At 44.4% G+C, this 21,835-nt stretch overlaps 1 protein-coding gene and 1 long non-coding RNA gene across 5 annotated transcripts in view; one reads left to right on the forward strand and one right to left on the reverse strand.

Annotated features, from left to right (window-relative positions):
• Nucleotides 1-9: 9 nt before the first annotated feature.
• LOC110474916 (uncharacterized) overlaps nucleotides 10-21,835 on the reverse strand; it is a 49,892-nt gene continuing 28,066 nt past the window's right edge. For all 4 annotated transcript variants that reach the window (XR_014949271.1, XR_014949270.1, XR_014949269.1 and 1 more), the window contains exons 10-15: nucleotides 14,926-15,042; nucleotides 13,657-13,836; nucleotides 9,670-11,188; nucleotides 7,419-8,751; nucleotides 6,408-6,493; nucleotides 10-2,221 (exon numbers count right to left, since the gene is read on the reverse strand). This is a non-coding gene — a long non-coding RNA (uncharacterized LOC110474916). The remainder of the gene's footprint in view (nucleotides 2,222-6,407; nucleotides 6,494-7,418; nucleotides 8,752-9,669; nucleotides 11,189-13,656; nucleotides 13,837-14,925; nucleotides 15,043-21,835) is intronic.
• LOC110474910 (myosin heavy chain, skeletal muscle, adult-like) lies at nucleotides 5,719-21,721 on the forward strand. Its single transcript, XM_085556509.1, has 40 exons — nucleotides 5,719-5,817; nucleotides 6,006-6,053; nucleotides 7,289-7,531; nucleotides 7,619-7,762; nucleotides 7,854-8,010; nucleotides 8,575-8,602; nucleotides 8,701-8,815; nucleotides 8,901-8,993; nucleotides 9,123-9,186; nucleotides 9,283-9,381; nucleotides 9,483-9,586; nucleotides 9,673-9,811; nucleotides 10,797-10,915; nucleotides 11,018-11,167; nucleotides 11,682-11,852; nucleotides 12,385-12,694; nucleotides 12,815-12,894; nucleotides 13,556-13,643; nucleotides 13,742-13,859; nucleotides 14,125-14,243; nucleotides 14,701-14,842; nucleotides 14,933-15,188; nucleotides 15,737-15,979; nucleotides 16,075-16,251; nucleotides 16,333-16,478; nucleotides 16,566-16,656; nucleotides 16,745-17,134; nucleotides 17,372-17,498; nucleotides 17,593-17,711; nucleotides 17,966-18,162; nucleotides 18,522-18,705; nucleotides 18,792-18,957; nucleotides 19,123-19,247; nucleotides 19,427-19,735; nucleotides 19,840-20,043; nucleotides 20,327-20,452; nucleotides 20,547-20,717; nucleotides 20,805-20,909; nucleotides 21,048-21,143; nucleotides 21,431-21,721. The coding sequence occupies exons 3-40, from the start codon at nucleotides 7,325-7,327 to the stop codon at nucleotides 21,581-21,583; spliced, it is 5,832 nt and encodes a 1,943-aa protein (XP_085412635.1). The 5' UTR covers nucleotides 5,719-5,817; nucleotides 6,006-6,053; nucleotides 7,289-7,324; the 3' UTR covers nucleotides 21,584-21,721.

A 21,835-nucleotide genomic window follows, 5' to 3' on the forward strand; every position in this document is an offset into this window, starting at 1 on the left:
CCCACCACATACAGGACTGCCTTCCTTCCACCTTAGCTTTATTGTGTGTTCAGAGGAGCAGCACATCCATGTGGAAGAGGTTTTACAGCGACTTCTGTGAGCCAGAGAGATGTTTGAGAAGAGGATACATGTTTACGCCTGAAAGAATTTTCTACCAAGGTCATTGACATAGAAACCAAGAAAGAAAGAAGGATAAATAAGAGAAACCTACAACTGTCTATTGCAATGGGCACTTTGTTTGTCTTTCCTGACCAGTGAGTAAAGCGTAAACTTACAAATTTTGTAGGAGTGTATAAAAAGCATGCATACTGTAATAAAGCCAGTTTGAAGCCTTCTGAAAATGGAGTGTTACTTTGGATTGTGACCATCTCAACTGCGGCACGTCCATACAGATCCTGCTCGCTCCTGGTGCCCCCCATGGCCCTGAGCACATCTCAATTCCCTGTCGGGCATCAGAGACCCTGACCACCTGAGGAGGAGCTGCAGTGACGTGTCCCCACACACAAGGAGACACCTCTGTCTGTGTAAGGCACTTGAGTCTGCTCTCCAGGCTGGAGGTTTCCTGCTGAAGCAGAAGCTGAGCAGCTCTGAACTCCCTCCAGCCTCCCAGGGCTCACTAACAGGGTGTGCAAGGGGATCTCTGTTGAAGAGGATATCTGCTCTATCCCATGACCATTACAGGCTCCACGTGGGGATACAAATAGGTCACTGAGACCTGAGAAGGCCAAAGGCTTCTTAGGCTTCATATAGAGATAGCAGGAATGTGCTTGTGCTTGTCTCATATTACTGACAGGGACACAGGACACATTATAATTTTCAGTACAGTTTCCCAAGTGTAAGTTGTTTTTTCTCCACTGACATGACGTTTTTCACCACTTTGAGGTGGTTTGTTCTCTAGAAGGCTTCACCACCTGAGTGGGATGTCATGCAGAGGCTGGGTGTCTGGGGAGAATGGGATGATGACAAATGTCTTGGGCGTGAGGGTCTGCCTATTCCTTTGCACTCACCCGGTACAGCCATTCAGAGAGCCACACACATCACCAAAGGGTTTGGGTTGAAGAGACCTTTAAATCTCACCTAATCCAATCTCTCTAACATGGGTAAGGACATCATGAAATCTTATTTCCTTCAGTGTTATGATATCGTCACAAATAACTCACAGAAGTGATGCTAGTGCTGTATCATACACATATTTCTGAAAAATCATGCCTGGCAACTCATAATGAAAAAAAAAAAATATTTGAACCACACCCCCAGATTCCTGTTATGGATATGGAGAAATGCTTACCAGCATGCAGTTACCATTGAGAATATGTCTAGCCTGTGGTAATGAGAATAATCTCCTGTACTCTGCCTGCCCTGCTGCTCCTCACCTGGTGGAGCTCCTTCCTGATGTGATGTGATGCATTTTGCTTCCCCAATGAGTTCCACAGATCTCTGACTCTGCCTGCAGGTCACTCCACTCTTCAAGGACTGAAAGCAACCAAAGCCTGCTGCTTCTGCTGAGGACATTTCAGCTGACATTCATGAGAAGCAGTTTTATGGATTTGGTGTTCGGGAGGGATATGCTTTGGCAAGTGGCATGGAATTGGCTGTGTGTTAATTGAATGAAGTGAAATCAAAGATCTCACTGATAGCCATGGCTTCAGCTGCATGGGAGTGGCCACCTGGACATGTCCATAGCCCGAGGGAACACCTGGAGACTTCCCCAGCCAGAGGGACCACCTTGGAGGGCTGTCTGTCTTAGGGAATCACAGAGCATATAGCCTGAGTAGCTTTCAGGGGCAAAGACTACAAAAAACCATTCTTTTTCCTGCTGCAAAATACAGGTTATTCTTGTGTTTCCAGTTCATGAGCTTGATGAGACTGAATAGGCGGGAGGGGGAGGTTCCCAGTGGCCAACACACAGGAACTTCCCCTTGCCCTCCCCAGCATGGCTAAAAAGTGCCTTCTCACTCCTTATCTCTCAGTTAACTGCTGGGACAGGGGGAACAAAATCCACATCTTGGGCCCTGGCAGAAGGGGAGCAGCTGTCTGATCACTGTCTCAAGAAGGATCTATTTTCAGCACGACTGAATCCTTTCTCCTCCATGGGGAATGTGCACCTTGACAACACTGCATTGCTGTGCAGCATAGTCTGTATCCAGAGATGGTTTCCAGCCTGCCTCCTGCCATTTATCTCTGCTGTGATTTGCTTCTGTGAAGTTCAGTGAAGTTCACCCTGAAGAGATGGAAATAGAATGGACAGAATATTAATGGTTCCCAGGAAACATTGCATTCTCTTTTTTTTTTTTTCCTTTGCTTTGAGGAGCTTGCGCTTCTTTCAAAAGATTCCTTCCCAGACAGATTTCTCCTTGATGTACCTGGATAGAGGACATATGGCAAATTTTTTGGGATCTAGAGAGTGAAACTACAGTGAAATCTGAATCATCCATTTCAGATTGGAGACTACTTCTTTGTAAGAAATCACTATACCAGCGTCATATAAATGGTACCTTGGTGAAAGAGAAGAGCTGTATAAATTAAACTAAATCCAAAGCAGATGCTCAGTAGCTTAGACTGCTTTTCAGAGATGCTTATGACAGCTGACCAAACGCTTCACTTTCCATGAGCTTTGTGTCACATACTACACCACAGAATCCTGGGTTATTTGCCCAACCTTTTTTTTGCACTTGCTCCTGTCTCCTCTTCCAGCTTCCACAAATGTAGTGTCCTTCCCCTGTAGACATTGACTGAGAGTTCATATACTACCTGTATTCACAATGCATGCTCTTACAGCTACCATTGCTAGGGCTAAAGCTCTAATTTCCTTCAAAAAGATATTTGAAAACAACAACTCCAAACACTGAAAGAGAAGTTCTTGTTTTCTGTGTTCTTATTTTGTTAATGCAAAAGAGGAAAAAATGAAATGAGTATGAATTTAGAACTTTCGTGTAAAAGTAGTTGATGTTTTAACATTTTATTTTCTTTTTGTAACTTAATCAGCAATACAGATAAACATGGCAGTAAGATTCGAGTCTCTGTGATTCTACAATTGCCATTAACATTAAATGTTTTCTGTGTTAAGGACAGTGTGCAGCTGAGCACTGGTGAGGCAAAACCCTGAGGTGAATCTGGGACCCAATAACACAAAACAAGGGCAAAGCCCTGAACCTGGAGAGGAACAAGCCCATCAGTAAATTCTGGGTGCTGACCAGGTGAAAAATAGCTTTGCAAAACAAAGAACCTGGGAGTTCTGGGGGGCAGCAAGTTGAACATGAGCCAACAGTGTGTTCTTTCTGTGAGGAAGGTGAATGGTATCTGCACGAGGAGTGTTGCAGCAGGTAAAGGGAGGTGATCTTTGCCCTTAATTCAGCACTGAGGCCACATATCCAGTGCTGAGCTCACCAGTGTAAGAGAGATACAGCGCTACTGGAGAGGGTCCAGAAAAAGGCCAGTAGAATGAATAAGAGACTGGAGCATCTCTCTCATAAGAGAAGGATGAAAGAGCAGAGGCTGTTCAGCCTGAAGAGAATGATCAGGTGAATCATATCCATGGGTATAAATACCTGGAGGTGCACAGAGGATGAAACCAGGCCCTTTTTATTGTTGCTCAGGGACAAGACAAGAGGCAATGGGCACAATCTGACATATAATTTCCCCTGTGAAAAATCTGGGAATACTTTTTTTCCTGTAAGGGTGACTGAGCACTGGCACAAGTTTCCCAGAGCTATTGTGAAATTGCTTGGGACATTCAAAAGCCATCTGGATGAAAGAATCTCTTTCATTGTTCTGTTCTACTTCACAACCCTCTTCTGAGATTTGGACCATTTTCAAAAAAGTTTTTATGTTCTGTCACTGGACTATGGGGACCTACTGACACTAAATTCAATCCCCAAATCACTGGTGAGTGTCAATACCTGGAGACATCTCAACTCATTGACTGCTTCCCATTCAAACCAGACCTTCCCTTGGCTGCCTGCCCAGAGCTACCTGGCTGTGTGCCTCACTCCTGCCTCTTGCACAGCTGGGTCCACATCCTGCACAGCACAACAGCAAACACCCAGAAGAGCTCTCTGAGTAGAAGGGCTTCATTGTTGGCCACTGGAAAGGCAACGTCCCCAAAGTCAGGTGATCTAGCCCACTACTCTCAGCTATAGGATCATAGAATCATGGCTCAAGGTGGGGTGGGGTGTGGGGAAGTGCTCTGCCTCACCAGAGGCATATTTTCCCCATATTTTTCCCATTTTTATTTTTCTCATATTTTTTCTTTTCAGAGTCATCTGCTGACATATCCTCATGCATCCTAGAATGTCTCAGGACATCAGTCTTTCCAGTCTCTCACACCTGGTTACAGGAAAGTCCTGGTTAGCCAGGGCTGATGATAAATGATGGAAGGTGGCTGGGCAAATTCTTCTCACAGTTTCTCAGTGGCTTCAGGTGAATCCTGTCTGGCCTCACAGACTTGTGAGTGTCTAAAATCAGCAGATTGCTGATTAACTCTTGGACTGCAGTGAGTCCATTCTGCTCCTCTGACTAACAGCTTAAGGGGCTGGTTGCCCTGAGGATAACCACTCCTTCTGTTCATGACTGAGGCAAAGAAGCTGTTTAAGTACCTCAGCCTAAATCTGACAGGATATAAATCAGCTCACATGGCTGTGCTCTATTCCTAAACCAAGACTAGTCTCTCTCCAGCACCATCAGTAAATCCCCTTCCCCTCTCTTCACCAGCATTGTCCAGGCACGTCTGCCACCCCCAGTGCTCTGGTATACCCATGGTGTTTTGGATTAAGTGTGCAAGGTATTTGTAATGAAACAGAAGTGCTGGACTGAGGATGTATCAGGTAAAGAGCATCTGGGACTGCATGCTGACATGATGTGTTTGTACATCCATCCAATTATTTGCACAGGTGTTACTGAAAAGAGGATTTTTCTACCATTTGTAAGTAGGTGTGCTGGTTTCACTTGGAAGGCTTTCAAATCACTTATTCTTCCTAGGGTTGCAGGCATTGGTGAAAGATAAGTTGCCAGCAAAAGCAGGGAGCATCTTCCTCACTGGCACTAACCTGCTGATCAGGAGTTTCAGCAGGTATAACCCATGCCAGGTTTCACAAGAAGAGTTTTTAGAGACTCCCACTTATTTGCAATTTGAACTGTCTGCAAAGAGGCACACAGGCACGTGACTCCGTGTGTGTGTGTGTGCCCACTCTTCCTGATACCCCTAAAGCTGCCTCACATCTGTCAGAGCCATCAACTTAAAAAGTCCAGGTAGAACCTGGACCAGCCTCCCCCTGCTGCAGCGTCTGGCTGACCACCCTGCTGTGCCTGTCACCCTCCTCACCTCTTCTACATCTGCACTTCTGCTTTCAGGGTTAAACCAACAGAACTGCCAAAAGGTTTTAATAATGCTAATTTATCCTTTAACACCCTGTTTTATCTATTGTACTACTGGGATAGCTGCAGCAGAGACATACCAAGCAATCCATCCCAGATCGTGCAGTGAGTCGGTGGGAAAGCCAGCAATAAAATCCATAAGTCCTGAATCCAAGTTCTTAAAGTGCTTTGACTAGTCCAGATTCCCTCCTTAACACCCTTGGAAGATTGTTTATAGAAGATGTATTCATATAACCACTAAGACATCAAAAATTTCTAATTATATCTAGTCATGTCAAATGACAATTATGCCCTTAGTTCAGTTTGCCAGACAATGCTTTACCAAAGAGGGTTTGCCAAAATATTTTTGACCGAAGAAAGAGTAGGCATCTGTAGCATCTGCAGGCGAGATCGTATAAAATGTCCCTGCAACACGTCTGCCCTGGCTCCACAGAAAGCTCCAAGGTAAGAGATGGGGTCTGCAGGCTGCCAGGAAGGGGATGGCAGCCTAATGTGCCACCACATTGCTGCTGCCTCCGGTGCTCCTGTGCAGGAGGGGACTCCATTACGGATCTGTTTTCAAAGCACCTGCCTGTTTTCACTCTTGATTTTTGTGCAGCAGCAATTTGGGAATTGCCATTTGTGTTTTACAGCACTGACCAGCTGCCAGCCCAGAAGCCACACATCTGGTGTCACAGGAGGTAAGAAGCTGATTTACTGATCCTTAGGGGCAGAGACAGATCCTTTTGGGTGGGGTGTCAGGAAGGTTCACTGGTTCATCCTATAAGCAAACCTGGTGGGATTGCAGTAGAAAGTGGTGAGGGTGCCCAAGGCTGTGTTTGAAGCCTCTGAGTACTGATGACAGAACAGAAAATCCCCATGGGGACATTCTTCACTGCTGCTTAACTGACCTTACAAAAATCAAGGGGTGCTGCCTTCTCATCTTTGCTATGGCAGGAGGAGAATGGGACCAGATAAGCACAGCAGGGAAAAATGCAAAAACCTGTATTCTGCTTAAGAATATATTATTTATTAAATCATCTGAACATACAGACCTTCTAATCACCTTTGTAGAGTGCCAGAATTCTCAGCTTTCTTAGATACCCATTTTCTTACTCCAGACAAAAAATGTATTTATTGCCTGAAAAAAGAGGGAATAAATTTTACTAAAGTAGCTAGAGGATTTTCAAGTGAAGTTGGCTAAATTTAGGTACCCTAGATGTTTAATAAATCACTTGAAGAAGAAATACTTAAAAAAAAACTTTTGAGAATTCATGTGTTTCTGGATTTTTTCAGTAAGTATTTATTTGAGATCTTACCAAAGTCTTGGAAATTCCAGTTTCAATGACTGAATTTTATTTTACCTAAGTCAGAACTTTAGGGCTGAAATTATTTAAGTATTGTAGTGAAATGTGACAAATGTATAGAGCAAATTAATTGTGGCAGAATATTAAGAGGTCACAAAGCCTGCTTTTTTTTTTCCAGTAGAGAACTTCATTAGCAAAATTTGTGTAACTACCCCCTACCTTTCCATTATCATTAAAAGGTAAATATCCCACAGATTCATTGTTTTCCAAGACTGTAGTTCACCTACACTACAGTTTTTCAGTAATTTTATTTCACAGTTCATCCTTTTAACAGTTTCTTCTATTTCCATTCCTAATAGTGCTGTCTTACTGAAACTTGATCAACATATTCACTCTTGTCTTACAGGCAGAGCATCCTTAAAGCACCAAATCCACAGTTCTGTAAAGGTCATCAATGAACGTTTGAAGACCTAAACTGCATTCATGAAAGCCTCTTATTTTGACATAAAATTAGATTTCTAATAACCTCATGTTAAAACACCCTGAGTATGAAGAGACACATAGACACAGGATAAAATTTTCCCAAATCTTACAGAATAAATAATCAGTACCATATTTTTTCTCCTCAGAGTCATCTGCTTACATATCCTCAGTAAAGTGCAGACATGGCCTCTGGAGACGCTGAGATGGCTGTTTTTGGGGAGGCAGCTCCTTACCTCCGAAAATCAGAGAAGGAGAGAATTGCAGCTCAGAACAAACCTTTTGATGCCAAGTCATCTGTCTTTGTGGTTCATCCCAAAGAATCCTTTGTGAAAGGGACAATCACAAGCAGGGAATCGGGCAAAGTCACTGTCAAGACTGAAGGGGGAGAGGTGAGTCAAAAACAAGGCTCAAGAAGAACATTTTCTTCCCTCACTGGGTTCTTAGCTGACATATGAGGATCTTTTTTTCCTTGGCAGACCCTGACTGTGAAGGATGACCAAATCTTCTCCATGAACCCTCCCAAGTATGACAAAATCGAGGACATGGCCATGATGACCCACCTCCACGAACCCGCCGTGCTGTACAACCTCAAAGAGCGTTACGCAGCCTGGATGATCTACGTAAGTGGCAGCAGCAGCTTCCTCTGGGCAGCCTCAGGAGCTGCTGGGCCAGGCTCAGGGGAAGCCTGAGTGCTGTGTCCCTTCCTCACAGACCTACTCGGGTCTCTTCTGCGTCACCGTCAACCCCTACAAGTGGCTGCCGGTGTACAACCCCGAGGTGGTGTTGGCCTACCGAGGCAAGAAGCGCCAGGAGGCCCCTCCACACATCTTCTCCATCTCTGACAACGCCTATCAGTTCATGCTGACTGGTGAGTGTTTGACCTCCCTCACAGTAATCTAATCAAAAAAGCCCTGCTGATCTCACTGGAGCATGTGACAAGCCAGTTGGAGTCACCAAGAAGCATGACTGTGAACTTGGTTGGAATTATGTACCAAACAATTTCATGTTAAACTGACCTAGGAGCATTCATGAACTTATCATGGTGAATTATTTGTACTTTATTGTACAAAATTCTACACTCTCCTACTGCAGAAATAGTACTTGACTGAGTTTTTTATATTTTTTCACTGATAAGAAAGAAAAAGTTGTTTTTTCTTGTGTTTTGAACTTGGGTAGATATTTTGGTTTCATTTCTTGAGGAAAAATTATGTGACGGGCAAGTAATACACAGCTTGTCTCAGGTCCAGATATCTCTAACTGTTCAATATATCCATTTGAACTTATGTTTAATACTACTCAGATATTGAAGGGAATTGGGTAGTCTTGGACTTTTTGAAGACTCTCCAACTTCAGTTTGCAGTTTTACTTCTCATTCAGCTTAGCATTACCCAGATCAGCTGCGAACACATCTCTCATTGTTCTGCTTTCACAGATCGGGAGAACCAGTCCATCCTGATCACGTACGTACACCCCCTGCGCGGGTCCCTGCGGGGCTGCCCGGTGCCAGGGCCCCTCCTGCCTCACCACGCACCCTCTGCTTCTCTCTTGGCTTGGGCAGCGGAGAATCCGGGGCCGGGAAGACTGTGAACACCAAGCGTGTCATCCAGTACTTTGCAACAATTGCAGCCAGTGGGGACAAGAAAAAGGAGGATAAGTCATCAGGCAAAATGCAGGTGAGTCAGAAAGGACAGACAGAATGCTTGGCCTGCCATTGCCCTGTCAACCAAACACAGACACTGAATAATGATGTCCCTGCAGGGAACGCTTGAGGATCAAATCATCAGCGCCAACCCACTGCTGGAGGCCTTTGGAAACGCCAAGACCGTGAGGAACGACAACTCCTCACGCTTTGTGAGTTCTTGCTTTGCATAAGATCTCCCCCAATCATGGCAGCACACATGATGCCTGAGCACGTCTTCCTGCAAAGGAGACGTCAGCAGAACACATCCAGGCTGACCTGCTGCTGCTTCTGCTTAACAGGGCAAATTCATCAGAATCCACTTTGGTGCCACAGGCAAACTGGCTTCTGCTGACATTGAAACTTGTAAGACATTCTCCTGGATTGCTCCCATCCCTTCCCAAATTCCCACATCCAGGTACATTCTCACAAGGATCTAACTCTTTCTACCATCCTTGCCAGATCTGCTGGAGAAATCCAGAGTCACTTTCCAGCTCAAGGCGGAAAGGAGCTACCACATCTTTTATCAGATCATGTCCAACAAGAAGCCAGAGCTAATTGGTAGGAGACATCTCTGAGCTTTTGAGAGGAAAATCTCTGAGCAACATTCAACTGTATAACAAGATTAATTTAATTTAACCCATGAACACATTTGTTTTCAGAAATGCTCCTCATCACCACCAACCCATTTGACTTCCCTTTTGTGAGTCAAGGTGAGATCACTGTCCCCAGCATTGATGACAAGGAGGAGTTGATGGCAACAGATGTAAGTAACGTACAGAACAGGTCAGCAGGCACAGATCATACATCAGATAACATGCAAATGTTTCACTTTGTTCATTGTATTACCAGAGTGCCATTGACATCCTGGGTTTCACTGCTGATGAGAAAACAGCCATCTACAAGCTGACAGGGGCTGTCATGCACTACGGGAACCTGAAATTCAAGCAGAAACCAAGAGAAGAGCAAGCGGAGCCTGAAGGCACAGAAGGTATTATCAAACTCAATAATTAACCTTCTGTAAGCCACTACATATGTGGAAGACAGTAAAAGTTGTTCACTGTTGGGCTTTATATCCCAAAGAAAACTATTGTCCAAGTAAAACAGCTGTCCCTTGTCCTTAGTACATCAAACTCCCTGATTTCCGGATTTACATATCTTATGCTATGAACAATTAATACTTTAAACTGGCCTTCATAGTATTTCAAGAAGTAAGGAGTTATGCATGTTCCTTTAGTCATATCTTTGCTGGAATATGGCTTGTAATAGTGAAACAGCCCAGTGATTCAGTTCTAACATGATACACAGTTCCCACAGAACATAGTTCCCAGAACATAGTTCCCATGCACCTCCACCTGTCAGATGCTCAGGGAAGTCAGCTGTGAGAGGTATTATTTCATTCCTTTACTTTGTTGGCACAGGGCCTACAAACCCTGTCTTCAGTTCTGTGAGCAATGTCTCCTCTTGTTAAAGGACAAGGCAGGTGGGGAACACCACTGGTAACAGGATGAAGCCAAATTTTACTGAATGTCAGAAACAAAAACTCAGAAAAGGCTGTAGGCTGTGGATCTGAAAGAGAACAGAGATATTGTCTCTGTGTTCCACTCTTAACTATTTTGTTGTTTTGATCACTTGAATGAGGATCAGTACCTGACTGTTGTCACCACAGCTCCTGAGCTGTGTGTGTAGTGCACACATTCAGACTAGCAAGTTTCAGTTTTCAGTTTTGTGCCAGGAGATTTTTGAAAACTTCATTACTTTCTGTGTGCTGCAGTGAAGAATTCCAATCAGATTTTTTTTTTTTGGAAAAGCTCAATTTGCATAATGGCAAGTGTGATGTTACAAAGATTTCCTCTATGAGAGTCTATCAAAAGTTTTCAAAGAAGAGAAATTGGAACCCTTCAGCCTTTAGGGAATGCTCCAGGATTCAAAGCCTATTGGACATAAAGTTCTTCCTTTTTCCTCTGGCTTTTTAGTTGCTGACAAGGCTGCCTACCTGATGGGTTTGAACTCAGCTGACATGCTCAAGGCCCTCTGCTACCCCAGAGTCAAGGTGGGGAATGAATACGTGACCAAAGGCCAAACAGCGCAGCAGGTAAGAAACATATTGTAACCTGTAACCCTGTGTAGAACGAATATCCTCTTGATTCTCCTCTGCCTCGTATTGTAACTCCGGGTATTTTTGTTTTTCCTGTAGGTGCACAATGCAGTGGGTGCCCTGGCAAAGGCGCTTTATGAGAGAATGTTCCTGTGGATGGTTGTTCGCATCAACGAGCAGCTGGACACGAAGCAGCCCAGGCAGTACTTCATTGGTGTCCTGGACATTGCTGGCTTCGAGATCTTTGATGTAAGTAAGATTTGGTAAGACCTATTTGGAAATGATAACCGAAAGTTATGATCAATTTGAGAGACATTTTTAAAAAGAACATAATATTATCACTTGATTATTGATATTTGTCTTTTTTAAGTAAAAAAAAGGACCCTTCAAAGGACTTGTGCTATTTCAAGATGTGCAAAATCAAAGGTACAAAACTGTCCAATCAAAAAAGTTCATTGTTTATATGATCAGGCCCAAGACAGTATAAAAACATGTGATCATGATATGCATAAGTTTGGGTTTTTTCTCCCTGTAATTAGGTCTCATTTTAAACAGGATGTATAATTTATCTTTAATTTTTTTCAATGAAAAAAGTTTCTTGTGGACAGTTAATTTGATCTTTTTCTCTTTTTCATAATACCATAAAGCAGACATGAAGAAATGCATGGGAAGTCAAGTTAACTGCATTCCTTATTTTTAAAAGATGAGGTCTTGCAATTATTACTGCATCTTCAAATATGCATCTTTCTTATTTTATTTTCAGTTCAACAGCTTTGAGCAGCTGTGCATCAACTTCACCAATGAGAAACTGCAACAGTTCTTCAACCACCACATGTTTGTGCTGGAGCAGGAGGAGTACAAGAAGGAGGGGATTGAATGGACATTCATTGATTTTGGGATGGACCTGGCTGCCTGCATTGAGCTCATTGAGAAGGTATCCATCCTGTTCAAATCAGTTACATGCATGGAATCTCTGTAATCAATTGGTCTCATTTTCCAAAGGGATCTTCTATGTTCATATTTCCCTTGTGCTGGGTAGCCAGGAGCTGGAACAGCACTCCAGAGGTTTCTTCTCAGAGCTGAGTAGAAGGAAAGGATTAACTCCCTTGAGATGTTAAGAGCACAGTGTAGCCAAGGATGAGTTGGTGGCTTTGCAGCAATGGCTCATGTTCAACATGGCCTGTGTGTGCCCTGAGTTCCACTGAATAAGAAGGTAGTGCTCTGATTTTACAGAGTACATTGTCAACACAAACAAAATTAATTTCTATTTCTTTTATGAGTAATTTTGTGTTCAAAAATGTAAGTATCAGTGTGATCAATCCCACTTTCTAGAATAAAATGGAATCAAATAAAAATATCTCCTGATGTGTATCTCAGTCTATGTTCCATTACTGTGCCTAGGTGAAGATCATTATTGCCTTGAAAGATAAATTACAATTGGTTTCTTCTTGTGGTTTCTCTCCCAGCCCATGGGCATCTTCTCCATCCTGGAAGAGGAGTGCATGTTCCCCAAGGCAACTGACACCTCTTTCAAGAACAAGCTCTATGACCAGCACCTGGGCAAGTCCAGCAACTTCCAGAAGCCAAAACCTACCAAAGGCAAGGTTGAGGCTCACTTCTCCCTGGTGCACTACGCTGGCACAGTGGACTACAACATCACTGGGTGGCTGGAGAAGAACAAGGACCCTCTGAATGAAACTGTCATTGGGCTGTACCAGAAATCATCTGTGAAGACCCTGGCTTTACTCTTTGCCAACTATGGTGGAGCAGATGCAGGTTGGTTCTTTGAATTCTATGATTCTATGTTTTCACTGATGTACAGCCTACAAAAAGGAACTAAAAATGTAAAAAAAAAAAAAAAAAAAAAATCTAAAATCTGTTTTATTTTCAATTTAGCCGAGGCGAGTGGTGGTGGTGGCAAGAAGGGAGGCAAGAAGAAGGGTTCTTCCTTCCAGACAGTCTCAGCTCTATTTCGGGTACAGTAGAGAGTTCACTATTTCTTCCTAAGATGAGGTGTAAACCCACTAATTACTATTGCCAGTCTTGTTTTGGATTTGATCTTGTAAAAGATTCTTGGGCCACATTATGCTACGAATAAATCCAGTTATTCTACTCATACTTCATTTCAATAAATGCACAGTTTTTCCATTTGTTTAAGGCTAGGATTCATCTCACCATACCCTACAAGATAAATGTATAATCTAGACACTTAGAACTCTGCTTGTTGTTTTTTCTCTTTTGCATTCAGTAGGGAAAACACAAGGGTTTTATGTAGTCTGCTCCATATGACCCAACCTAAATGCCTACTGCAGAATGCTTCACACCACCTTCTAGGGGTACTGCTTTATCTCTCTGGGTACATCCAATGGAAGATGGATATCCTTTCAAATGAAGGCGTTCCACTAGAGACAGTGAAATTTATTAAAATTATATATTTAAGAGTACAGTCTTTCCTAAATGTTGCTCAGATTGCTAAGTTAATTATTGCAAAGATCTGTGGAAAGTCAGAAAAACTGATGCAGAGAGCTTGAGTGCAGGGTTCTGCTAGTTTTTGCATAGTATCTCATTTCAGAGGACTTGATGCCTACAGCAGAAATAAAATTTGCTAATATCAGCTTTTCTTAATGACTCTCCCAGGAGAATTTAAACAAGCTGATGACCAACCTGAGAAGCACCCACCCCCATTTTGTACGGTGCATCATTCCAAATGAAACTAAAACACCTGGTAAGAGACTTACATGTATATTGAAGGTTTTCAGTGTGGTGCAGCTCTTCCCCACTGTATTACAGAACATGGCATGTATTTCTGCTCTGCATTGCCAGGTGCCATGGAGCACGAGCTGGTGCTGCACCAGCTGCGCTGTAACGGCGTGCTGGAAGGGATCAGGATTTGCAGGAAAGGATTTCCCAACAGAGTCCTGTATGCAGATTTTAAACAGAGGTCAGACTTCATCCTCTTACTGGATCACCTTGTCCATCTTAAATAGCTTTTGAAATCTAACCTTCCCCTCCTGAGCCTAAAGCCTTCTCTAAAGTTTCAGTTTAACAAGTGCCGTTTGTTCTCAACAGTTCTTAAGACTCTTTCTTGCTATGTATGCACCAACTGGTCTCAACAACAGACTTCTTCATATTCATAGAATCACTTAGGCTGGAAAAGACCCTTAACATTCTGCAGTTCAAAGCAAGTCCTTCCATTTTCTCCTCAGATACAAAGTATTAAATGCCAGTGCTATCCCAGAGGGACAGTTCATTGACAGCAAGAAGGCTTGTGAGAAACTTCTTGGATCAATTGATATAGACCATACTCAATACAAATTTGGTCACACTAAGGTAAAAGATCTGTATGCTTCAAGAGTTACATGGTTTTGGTTTGCATGGCTTGATACTGACACTCAGATATTCCAGATAGCACATGAAATGATCCAATATGGTATAAGAAAGACTGTAAAATAAATCAACCAGATTCTGAAATTACTCACCACTTGAATAAATTGAAATTCATGGTCCTAGGATGATTTAATTAAGCGTTAATCAAGTTCCTAATTTAAGACAAAGTTTTAGAATAAAAGAGTCAAGTGTGAATAAAAATAAAAGAAAAATGTCTGGCTGTTTAAGTAAGTTCCTCAACTGCAAGTAACAAGAAGCTTGGAGTTTTTTATAAAAGAGTGTCTGCCACTACCTATATTCTTTGTGGTTTTGCTATTAACTTCCATAGTGTATGTCATGGGTTATCAGGTTATGTTAAACAAGTACAGATACTGCACCTGTTTCCTTATTCTCACCTAAGGTGTTCTTCAAAGCTGGGCTGGTGGGCCTTTTGGAAGAGATGAGGGATGAGAAGCTGGCACAGCTCATCACCCGCACCCAGGCCAGGTGCAGGGGCTACCTGATGAGGGTGGAGTACCAGAAAATGGTGGAGAGAAGGTAAACTTTTCTTCAAATCAGGTTCACTCTACTTGGCTTATTGTGTCATCATGGTGTAAATACTGAATATTACTTCGACTTACCTTTTAGGGAGTCCATCTTCTGCATCCAGTACAACATTCGTGCATTCATGAATGTCAAACACTGGCCATGGATGAAGCTGTTCTTCAAGATCAAGCCCTTGCTGAAGAGTGCAGAGTCTGAGAAGGAGATGGCAAACATGAAACAGGAGTTTGAGAAAACCAAGGAAGAGCTTGCGAAGTCTGAGGCAAAGCGGAAGGAACTTGAGGAGAAAATGGTGAAACTGGTGCAGGAGAAAAATGACCTGCAGCTCCAGGTTCAATCTGTGAGTACCACCAGTCAACATTATCCTCATTATACTGTGACTACAGTTGCTATTTACAAGCATGTTTTCAAACCACATAGAATCTTTGATTTAGTTCAGGTGAGTTGTAATTCTTTAAGTGGTGCTCTCAAAGGTATAGCTTGCTTCTATAAGGACTGTAAGAAATCTGTAGTCAAAATACTACACGGATGACACTTTTCTACAGTGTACACTGAGATATCCTTCTTATCATGCACTTTGATCCAATGTTTAATATTACAAGATAATATTGGATTATATGCCCTGCACAAATACATAAATACTCATTATGCATATACTCAATCTCCTTTTCAAGTAGATTAAAAAGGAATTTACTTGGTTTTAGCTTTTAAATCTGGCTGTTTCAAAATCAATAACATAAAATCAATTCAATATAATATGTCCTTCTGTTGGAACATGAATCAAATTTTAAACTAGAAAACTGCTATCCAAGGCACTGCAATATGAAGATTAAGTATCTCAGTATTCCCTGAAAAAGCATATCCCTAAAAATGGCATCTCTCTATCAGGAAGCTGATGCTTTGGCTGATGCTGAGGAAAGGTGTGACCAGCTCATCAAAACCAAAATCCAGCTGGAAGCCAAAGTCAAGGAGGTGACTGAAAGGGCTGAGGATGAAGAAGAAATTAATGCTGAGCTGACAGCCAAGAAGAGGAAGCTGGAGGATGAATGTTCAGAGCTGAAGAAAGATATTGATGACCTTGAGCTAACACTGGCCAAGGTGGAGAAGGAAAAACACGCCACCGAAAACAAGGTATGAGGTAGAACCTGTCACTCACACTCTGGAAAGATTTGTTAGAAAGTTTTAAGCACCATTTTCTGTCTGGACTTGCTTCTTTCTTCTCAAAGGTGAAAAACCTGACTGAGGAGATGGCAGCTTTGGACGAGACCATTGTGAAGCTGACAAAAGAGAAGAAAGCCCTCCAAGAGGCCCATCAGCAGACCCTGGATGACCTGCAGGCAGAGGAAGACAAAGTCAATACTCTGACCAAGGCGAAGATCAAGCTGGAACAGCAAGTGGATGATGTAAGCACACACAGAGCAGGAACAGGACAGGTATGGAGCTAGACCTGGCTGGCAGAGCCCTGATGGTCTTGTTGTGTTTAGCTGGAAGGGTCCCTGGAGCAAGAGAAGAAACTGCGCATGGACCTGGAGAGAGCTAAGAGGAAGCTGGAAGGAGACCTGAAGCTGGCCCAGGACAGCATCATGGATTTGGAGAATGATAAGCAGCAGCTGGATGAGAAACTGAAGAAGTAAGTGTGGCTCTGGGGCACCTGAGTGCTGGGCTGGAGCACTTGTCTCTTTGCTTTGAGCTCTAACATGGTTCACTTGGCCCAAAGGAAAGACTTTGAAATCAGCCAGATCCAGAGCAAGATTGAGGATGAACAACTTCTAGGCATGCAATTTCAGAAGAAGATCAAGGAGCTGCAGGCAAGTCTCTGTTCCTTCCCCTGCCTTGTTCAGGCTCAGCTCAGGCAGGAGGAGGGCACGGGTGTGAAGGGTCCCTGGTGTTCTGCAGGCCCGTATTGAGGAGCTGGAGGAGGAAATTGAGGCAGAGCGAACCTCTCGTGCTAAAGCAGAGAAGCATCGCGCTGACCTGTCCAGGGAGCTGGAGGAGATCAGCGAGCGCCTGGAAGAAGCAGGAGGGGCCACAGCAGCTCAGGTGGAGATGAACAAGAAGCGAGAGGCAGAATTCCAGAAGATGCGCCGTGACCTGGAAGAGGCCACGCTGCAGCACGAAGCCACGGCTGCCGCCCTGCGCAAGAAGCACGCGGACAGCACAGCTGAGCTGGGCGAGCAGATCGACAACCTGCAACGCGTGAAGCAGAAGCTGGAGAAGGAGAAGAGTGAGATGAAGATGGAGATTGATGACTTGGCCAGTAACATAGAGTCTGTGTCTAAAGCCAAGGTACACAATTATTTTTATTAGGAATTTGATAGCAATATGGTATTTTTTCTTCAAACTTATATGATTTAATTTTTATCAGGTTGTATTATAAATGATTTCTCCAAATCTCATGTGTAAAATTGTAGGCACATGTGCAGTCCCAAGATGTCAACTGCATCTTCAGGACATATTTTACTGCTAAAAGAAGGCAGGATCAAGGCATTTACTAATTTTTTTTAATGTGCAATTGATATCTAGGCAAATCTGGAGAAGATGTGCCGCACACTGGAAGATCAGCTGAGTGAATATAAAACAAAGGAGGAGCAGAATCAGCGCATGATTAGTGATCTTAGTGCTCAAAGAGCTCGTCTGCAGACAGAATCTGGTACAACCCTTCCATCTGTAATTTGGAAATGGGAGGAATCTATAAATTGCTCTCTTGGATATTAAAATGTCGTCTCAATTATAAACTTTTTCAGGTGAATTTGGACGCCAGGTGGAAGAAAAAGATGCTTTAATTTCTCAGCTGTCTAGAGGGAAACAGGCTTTCACCCAGCAGATTGAAGAACTGAAGCGGCAGCTAGAAGAAGAGATAAAGGTGAAGATACTCACGTACATATGAAATAAATATTTGACATATTATTGGTTTTTGTGAAGTCTTCAAGGCTTCGAAAGGTGATCCAATTAAAAGTTGAAACCATACCCTAGACCCTTGCAGTGCAGGACTCCCATGTTTTTATGAGGCAGTCAGTTAACTACGATCAACTTTGGGATGTATATCAGTGTATATGTTCCAGTAACAGAAACTTCCCAGGAAACATATACTTCTTATTGCCATATTTTTGCCCCCAGGCCAAGAACGCCCTGGCCCACGCCCTGCAGTCCGCTCGCCACGACTGTGACTTGCTCCGGGAACAATATGAGGAGGAGCAGGAGGCCAAGGGGGAGCTGCAGCGAGCCCTGTCCAAGGCCAACAGCGAAGTGGCCCAGTGGAGAACCAAATACGAGACGGACGCGATTCAGCGCACGGAGGAGCTTGAGGAGGCCAAGTACGTGGGGAAGCAGGATGGCAAATGACTGGAGAAAATGGAGGATAGTCCACAGAAATTAGAATGTCTGAGAGTGGGCTAAGACAAGAATGGGATGAAGGCAAGGATACAGGTTTGTAAAAAAGGAGAGAGAGGAAGGCAGAGAAAAAGTGTAGATAGGAAGTGAAAATATAGGCTTTAGGACTAGAAGTGCTAAGAGAGGCCTAATAGGTGATAGGACACAGCAAAATATAAATCTTTATATAGCTGTGAATAGTGCTCAGTTGAAAACCCTTAAAGTGATCAGCTAACCTCTCATGACAGAATAGACCTGACGCCATTCCAAGCTCTAACGTGCAACTCTGCTTCTCTCCTCCCAGGAAGAAACTGGCCCAGCGCCTGCAGGATGCAGAGGAACATGTTGAGGCTGTTAATGCCAAATGTGCCTCCCTGGAAAAGACAAAGCAGAGGCTGCAGAATGAAGTGGAGGATCTTATGATAGATGTGGAGAGATCCAATGCTGCTTGTGCTGCTCTGGATAAGAAGCAGAAGAACTTTGACAAGGTCTTTTGGCCTCCAGCACCAGCACTCCTGGCCAGAGCATGGCCCCGTGATGGCCACAGCCCTACTCACACCCCATTTCTCTTCAGATCCTGGCAGAATGGAAGCAGAAGTATGAGGAAACGCAGGCTGAGCTGGAGGCCTCGCAGAAGGAGTCGCGCTCTCTCAGCACGGAGCTGTTCAAGATGAAGAATGCCTATGAGGAGTCCTTGGACCACCTGGAAACAATGAAGCGGGAGAACAAGAACTTGCAGCGTAAGTCCCTCTGCTCCTCCCTGGTCTTTCTCACTATCAGCCATCACCTCCATTGGCCATGGGTCTGTGCCCGCAGGTCTGCAGAGCTGCCTGTCACCTTGGTGGGACAGGGTCCTTCCCATTCTTCTCCGTGCCTGAACATGCCATTGATCTTTGTTCCCACAGAGGAGATTTCCGACCTCACGGAGCAGATAGCTGAGCAAGGAAAAGCAATTCATGAGCTGGAGAAAGTCAAGAAGCAGATAGAGCAGGAGAAATCTGAAATTCAGGCTGCTCTGGAGGAAGCTGAGGTACATGACCACTGGTGTCTGCAGTAAAGATATGATGAAATAGTGCTGAAAAGGCCTGGGTTGTCCTCTCTTCTGGCTGGGGTGTGCAGACGGCTGAGATATCACAAAATATTTTGCAATTCTGTAAAAGGAAGCAGTAGTTTTATTGGTGTTATCAATGTGTGTGTCCACTTCTCCAGGCCTCCCTGGAACATGAGGAGGGGAAGATCCTGCGCCTGCAGCTTGAGCTCAACCAGGTGAAGGCTGAGATTGACAGGAAGATAGCAGAGAAAGATGAGGAGATTGACCAGATGAAGAGAAACCACCTGCGAGTCGTGGAGTCATTGCAGAGCAGCTTGGATGCTGAGATCAGGAGCAGGAATGAAGCCCTGAGGCTGAAGAAGAAGATGGAGGGAGACCTGAATGAAATGGAGATCCAGCTGAGCCATGCCAACCGTGTGGCTGCAGAGGCACAGAAGAACCTGAGAAATACTCAGGGAGTGCTCAAGGTCTGCTCAGCAAAGCAACAGAAAAGAGAAAAATTATATCACTGACATTTTTGTCACTCAAGTGCACACTTACTCTTGGCGATTTCTTTTCTCTATCTTTGCAGGACACACAGATCCATCTGGATGATGCTCTCAGGACACAGGATGACCTGAAGGAGCAGGTGGCCATGGTGGAGCGCAGAGCAAACCTGCTGCAGGCTGAAATTGAGGAGCTCCGGGCAGCCCTGGAGCAGACAGAGCGGTCGAGGAAATTGGCTGAGCAGGAGCTTCTGGATGCCACTGAACGTGTACAGCTCCTCCACACCCAGGTCAGGGCAGGGAGCAAGGAGCTGTGTTGACACTGAGCAAACACAGAGGGCTGGAATTTACCAGAGAACCAGCAGCACTAGAAAGGTCTCTGCTGCTGTCCCCAAGGAAAGGTGTGCTTTGCATCCGTTCCCCAAGCCCATGCCTGACATTTTGTAAACAACCATTGTAAAAATTATTCAGTGTAAGATTTGGAAGCTGGAAGGGGAATGTCTTTGTTCTGGTAGAGGGTTCTTATGGCGGGTTGTAGAATTCAACTCTTGCCATGTCCTTCCCATTGCACAGAACACCAGCCTGATCAATACCAAGAAGAAGCTGGAAACGGACATTGCCCAGATCCAGGGTGAAATGGAGGATACCATCCAGGAAGCCCGCAATGCTGAGGAGAAGGCCAAGAAGGCCATCACAGATGTGAGTTGGACACTCCTGGCATTGCTGACGGTGAATGTACTCTCCCCAAAATATCTCCAGTCCTAAAATGGCTTTGACCTTTTGCTCTGATCAGGCGGCCATGATGGCAGAAGAGCTGAAGAAGGAGCAGGACACCAGTGCCCACCTGGAGAGGATGAAGAAGAACCTGGACCAGACGGTGAAGGACCTGCAGCTTCGTCTGGATGAGGCTGAGCAGTTGGCACTGAAGGGAGGGAAGAAGCAGATCCAGAAGCTGGAGGCCAGGGTGTGTAGGGCTGGGGCTGTGCCTGAGTGAGCGTGTCCTTGGAGAGACATTGCCAGGGAAGCTGCAGGGATGGGCTTGTCCTTGCAGGTGCGGGAGCTGGAAGGGGAGGTTGATGCTGAGCAGAAGCGCAGCGCTGAAGCCGTGAAGGGCGTGCGCAAGTACGAGCGGAGGGTGAAGGAACTCACCTACCAGGTAAGGCAGGAACTCTGCTCTCACAGGGCTTTCCCACAGTGAGTCACATCTTGTACACACCGTCCCCAAGGGAATTGTTAATGTCATGTGATGCAGAACCAAGAACTGAATCTCTTTCCTGTTTGTCAAACACTCTAGTCAGAGGAAGACAGGAAGAATATTCTCAGGCTGCAGGATCTGGTGGACAAGCTGCAAATGAAAGTGAAATCCTACAAGAGACAATCTGAGGAGGCCGTAAGTATCTCTCTGAGTACTTGGTAAGAACCCCTGTCCCAGAGAGTAGTTTGGCCACTGAGGAGACAGATATCCGAAATTTAGTAGATGCCAATGGAGATGCTCACCAATTTCAAAGTCTTTCAAGGGGATACATGAGAATGACCCCAAGATCTCATCAATCCCACTGTGAGACTTCGTACAAGCAGTGGTGGGTGGAGTTTGGAGGTTTGTGACTTTGCCCACGCCAAGGCCCAGGAGGAATGAAAACCCCAAACTTCTCCCTACTGACTCTTTCTCCCTCCCAGGAGCAGCTGTCCAATGTCAACCTCTCCAAGTTCCGCAAGATCCAGCACGAGCTGGAGGAAGCCGAGGAGCGGGCTGACATTGCAGAGTCACAGGTCAACAAGCTCCGAGCCAAGAGCCGGGAGTTTCATAGGAGGATAGAAGAGGAAGAGTGAGAATGTCACAAGGCACAAAAGTGACCTGAGGGCTGCACAAAATGTGAATCTCTAGGTCACTTTCCTTCTGCCATGAGCCTTTGTACCCACCTCAGTGTCTAGTGAATAAAGACTGTAGTAGATTCCTCTGCATACACACTATGGCCAGTGGTTTTGTTCTTCTTGGGGTTTGTTTTCATCTAGAAATTGCATTGCACAAGAAGTTTCCTTACTTTTTCTCTCTGTGACAAGGGAGAAACTGGTGCCAGTGCT

Source organism: Lonchura striata, chromosome 18 (genome assembly GCF_050655825.1).
Source record: "Lonchura striata isolate lonStrDom1 chromosome 18, ASM5065582v1, whole genome shotgun sequence".
Classification (NCBI taxonomy): Eukaryota; Metazoa; Chordata; class Aves; order Passeriformes; family Estrildidae; genus Lonchura; species Lonchura striata.

Bases quoted from the DNA above. Each gene is read 5' to 3' on its own strand.
- LOC110474910 (XM_085556509.1), top strand. From the start codon at position 7,325: ATGGCCTCTGGAGACGCTGAGATGGCTGTTTTTGGGGAGGCAGCTCCT. The intron at 18,958-19,122 runs GTAAGTCCCTCT...TTGTTCCCACAG, and splicing joins GGAGAACAAGAACTTGCAGC to AGGAGATTTCCGACCTCACG. The intron at 20,044-20,326 runs GTCAGGGCAGGG...CCCATTGCACAG, and splicing joins TACAGCTCCTCCACACCCAG to AACACCAGCCTGATCAATAC.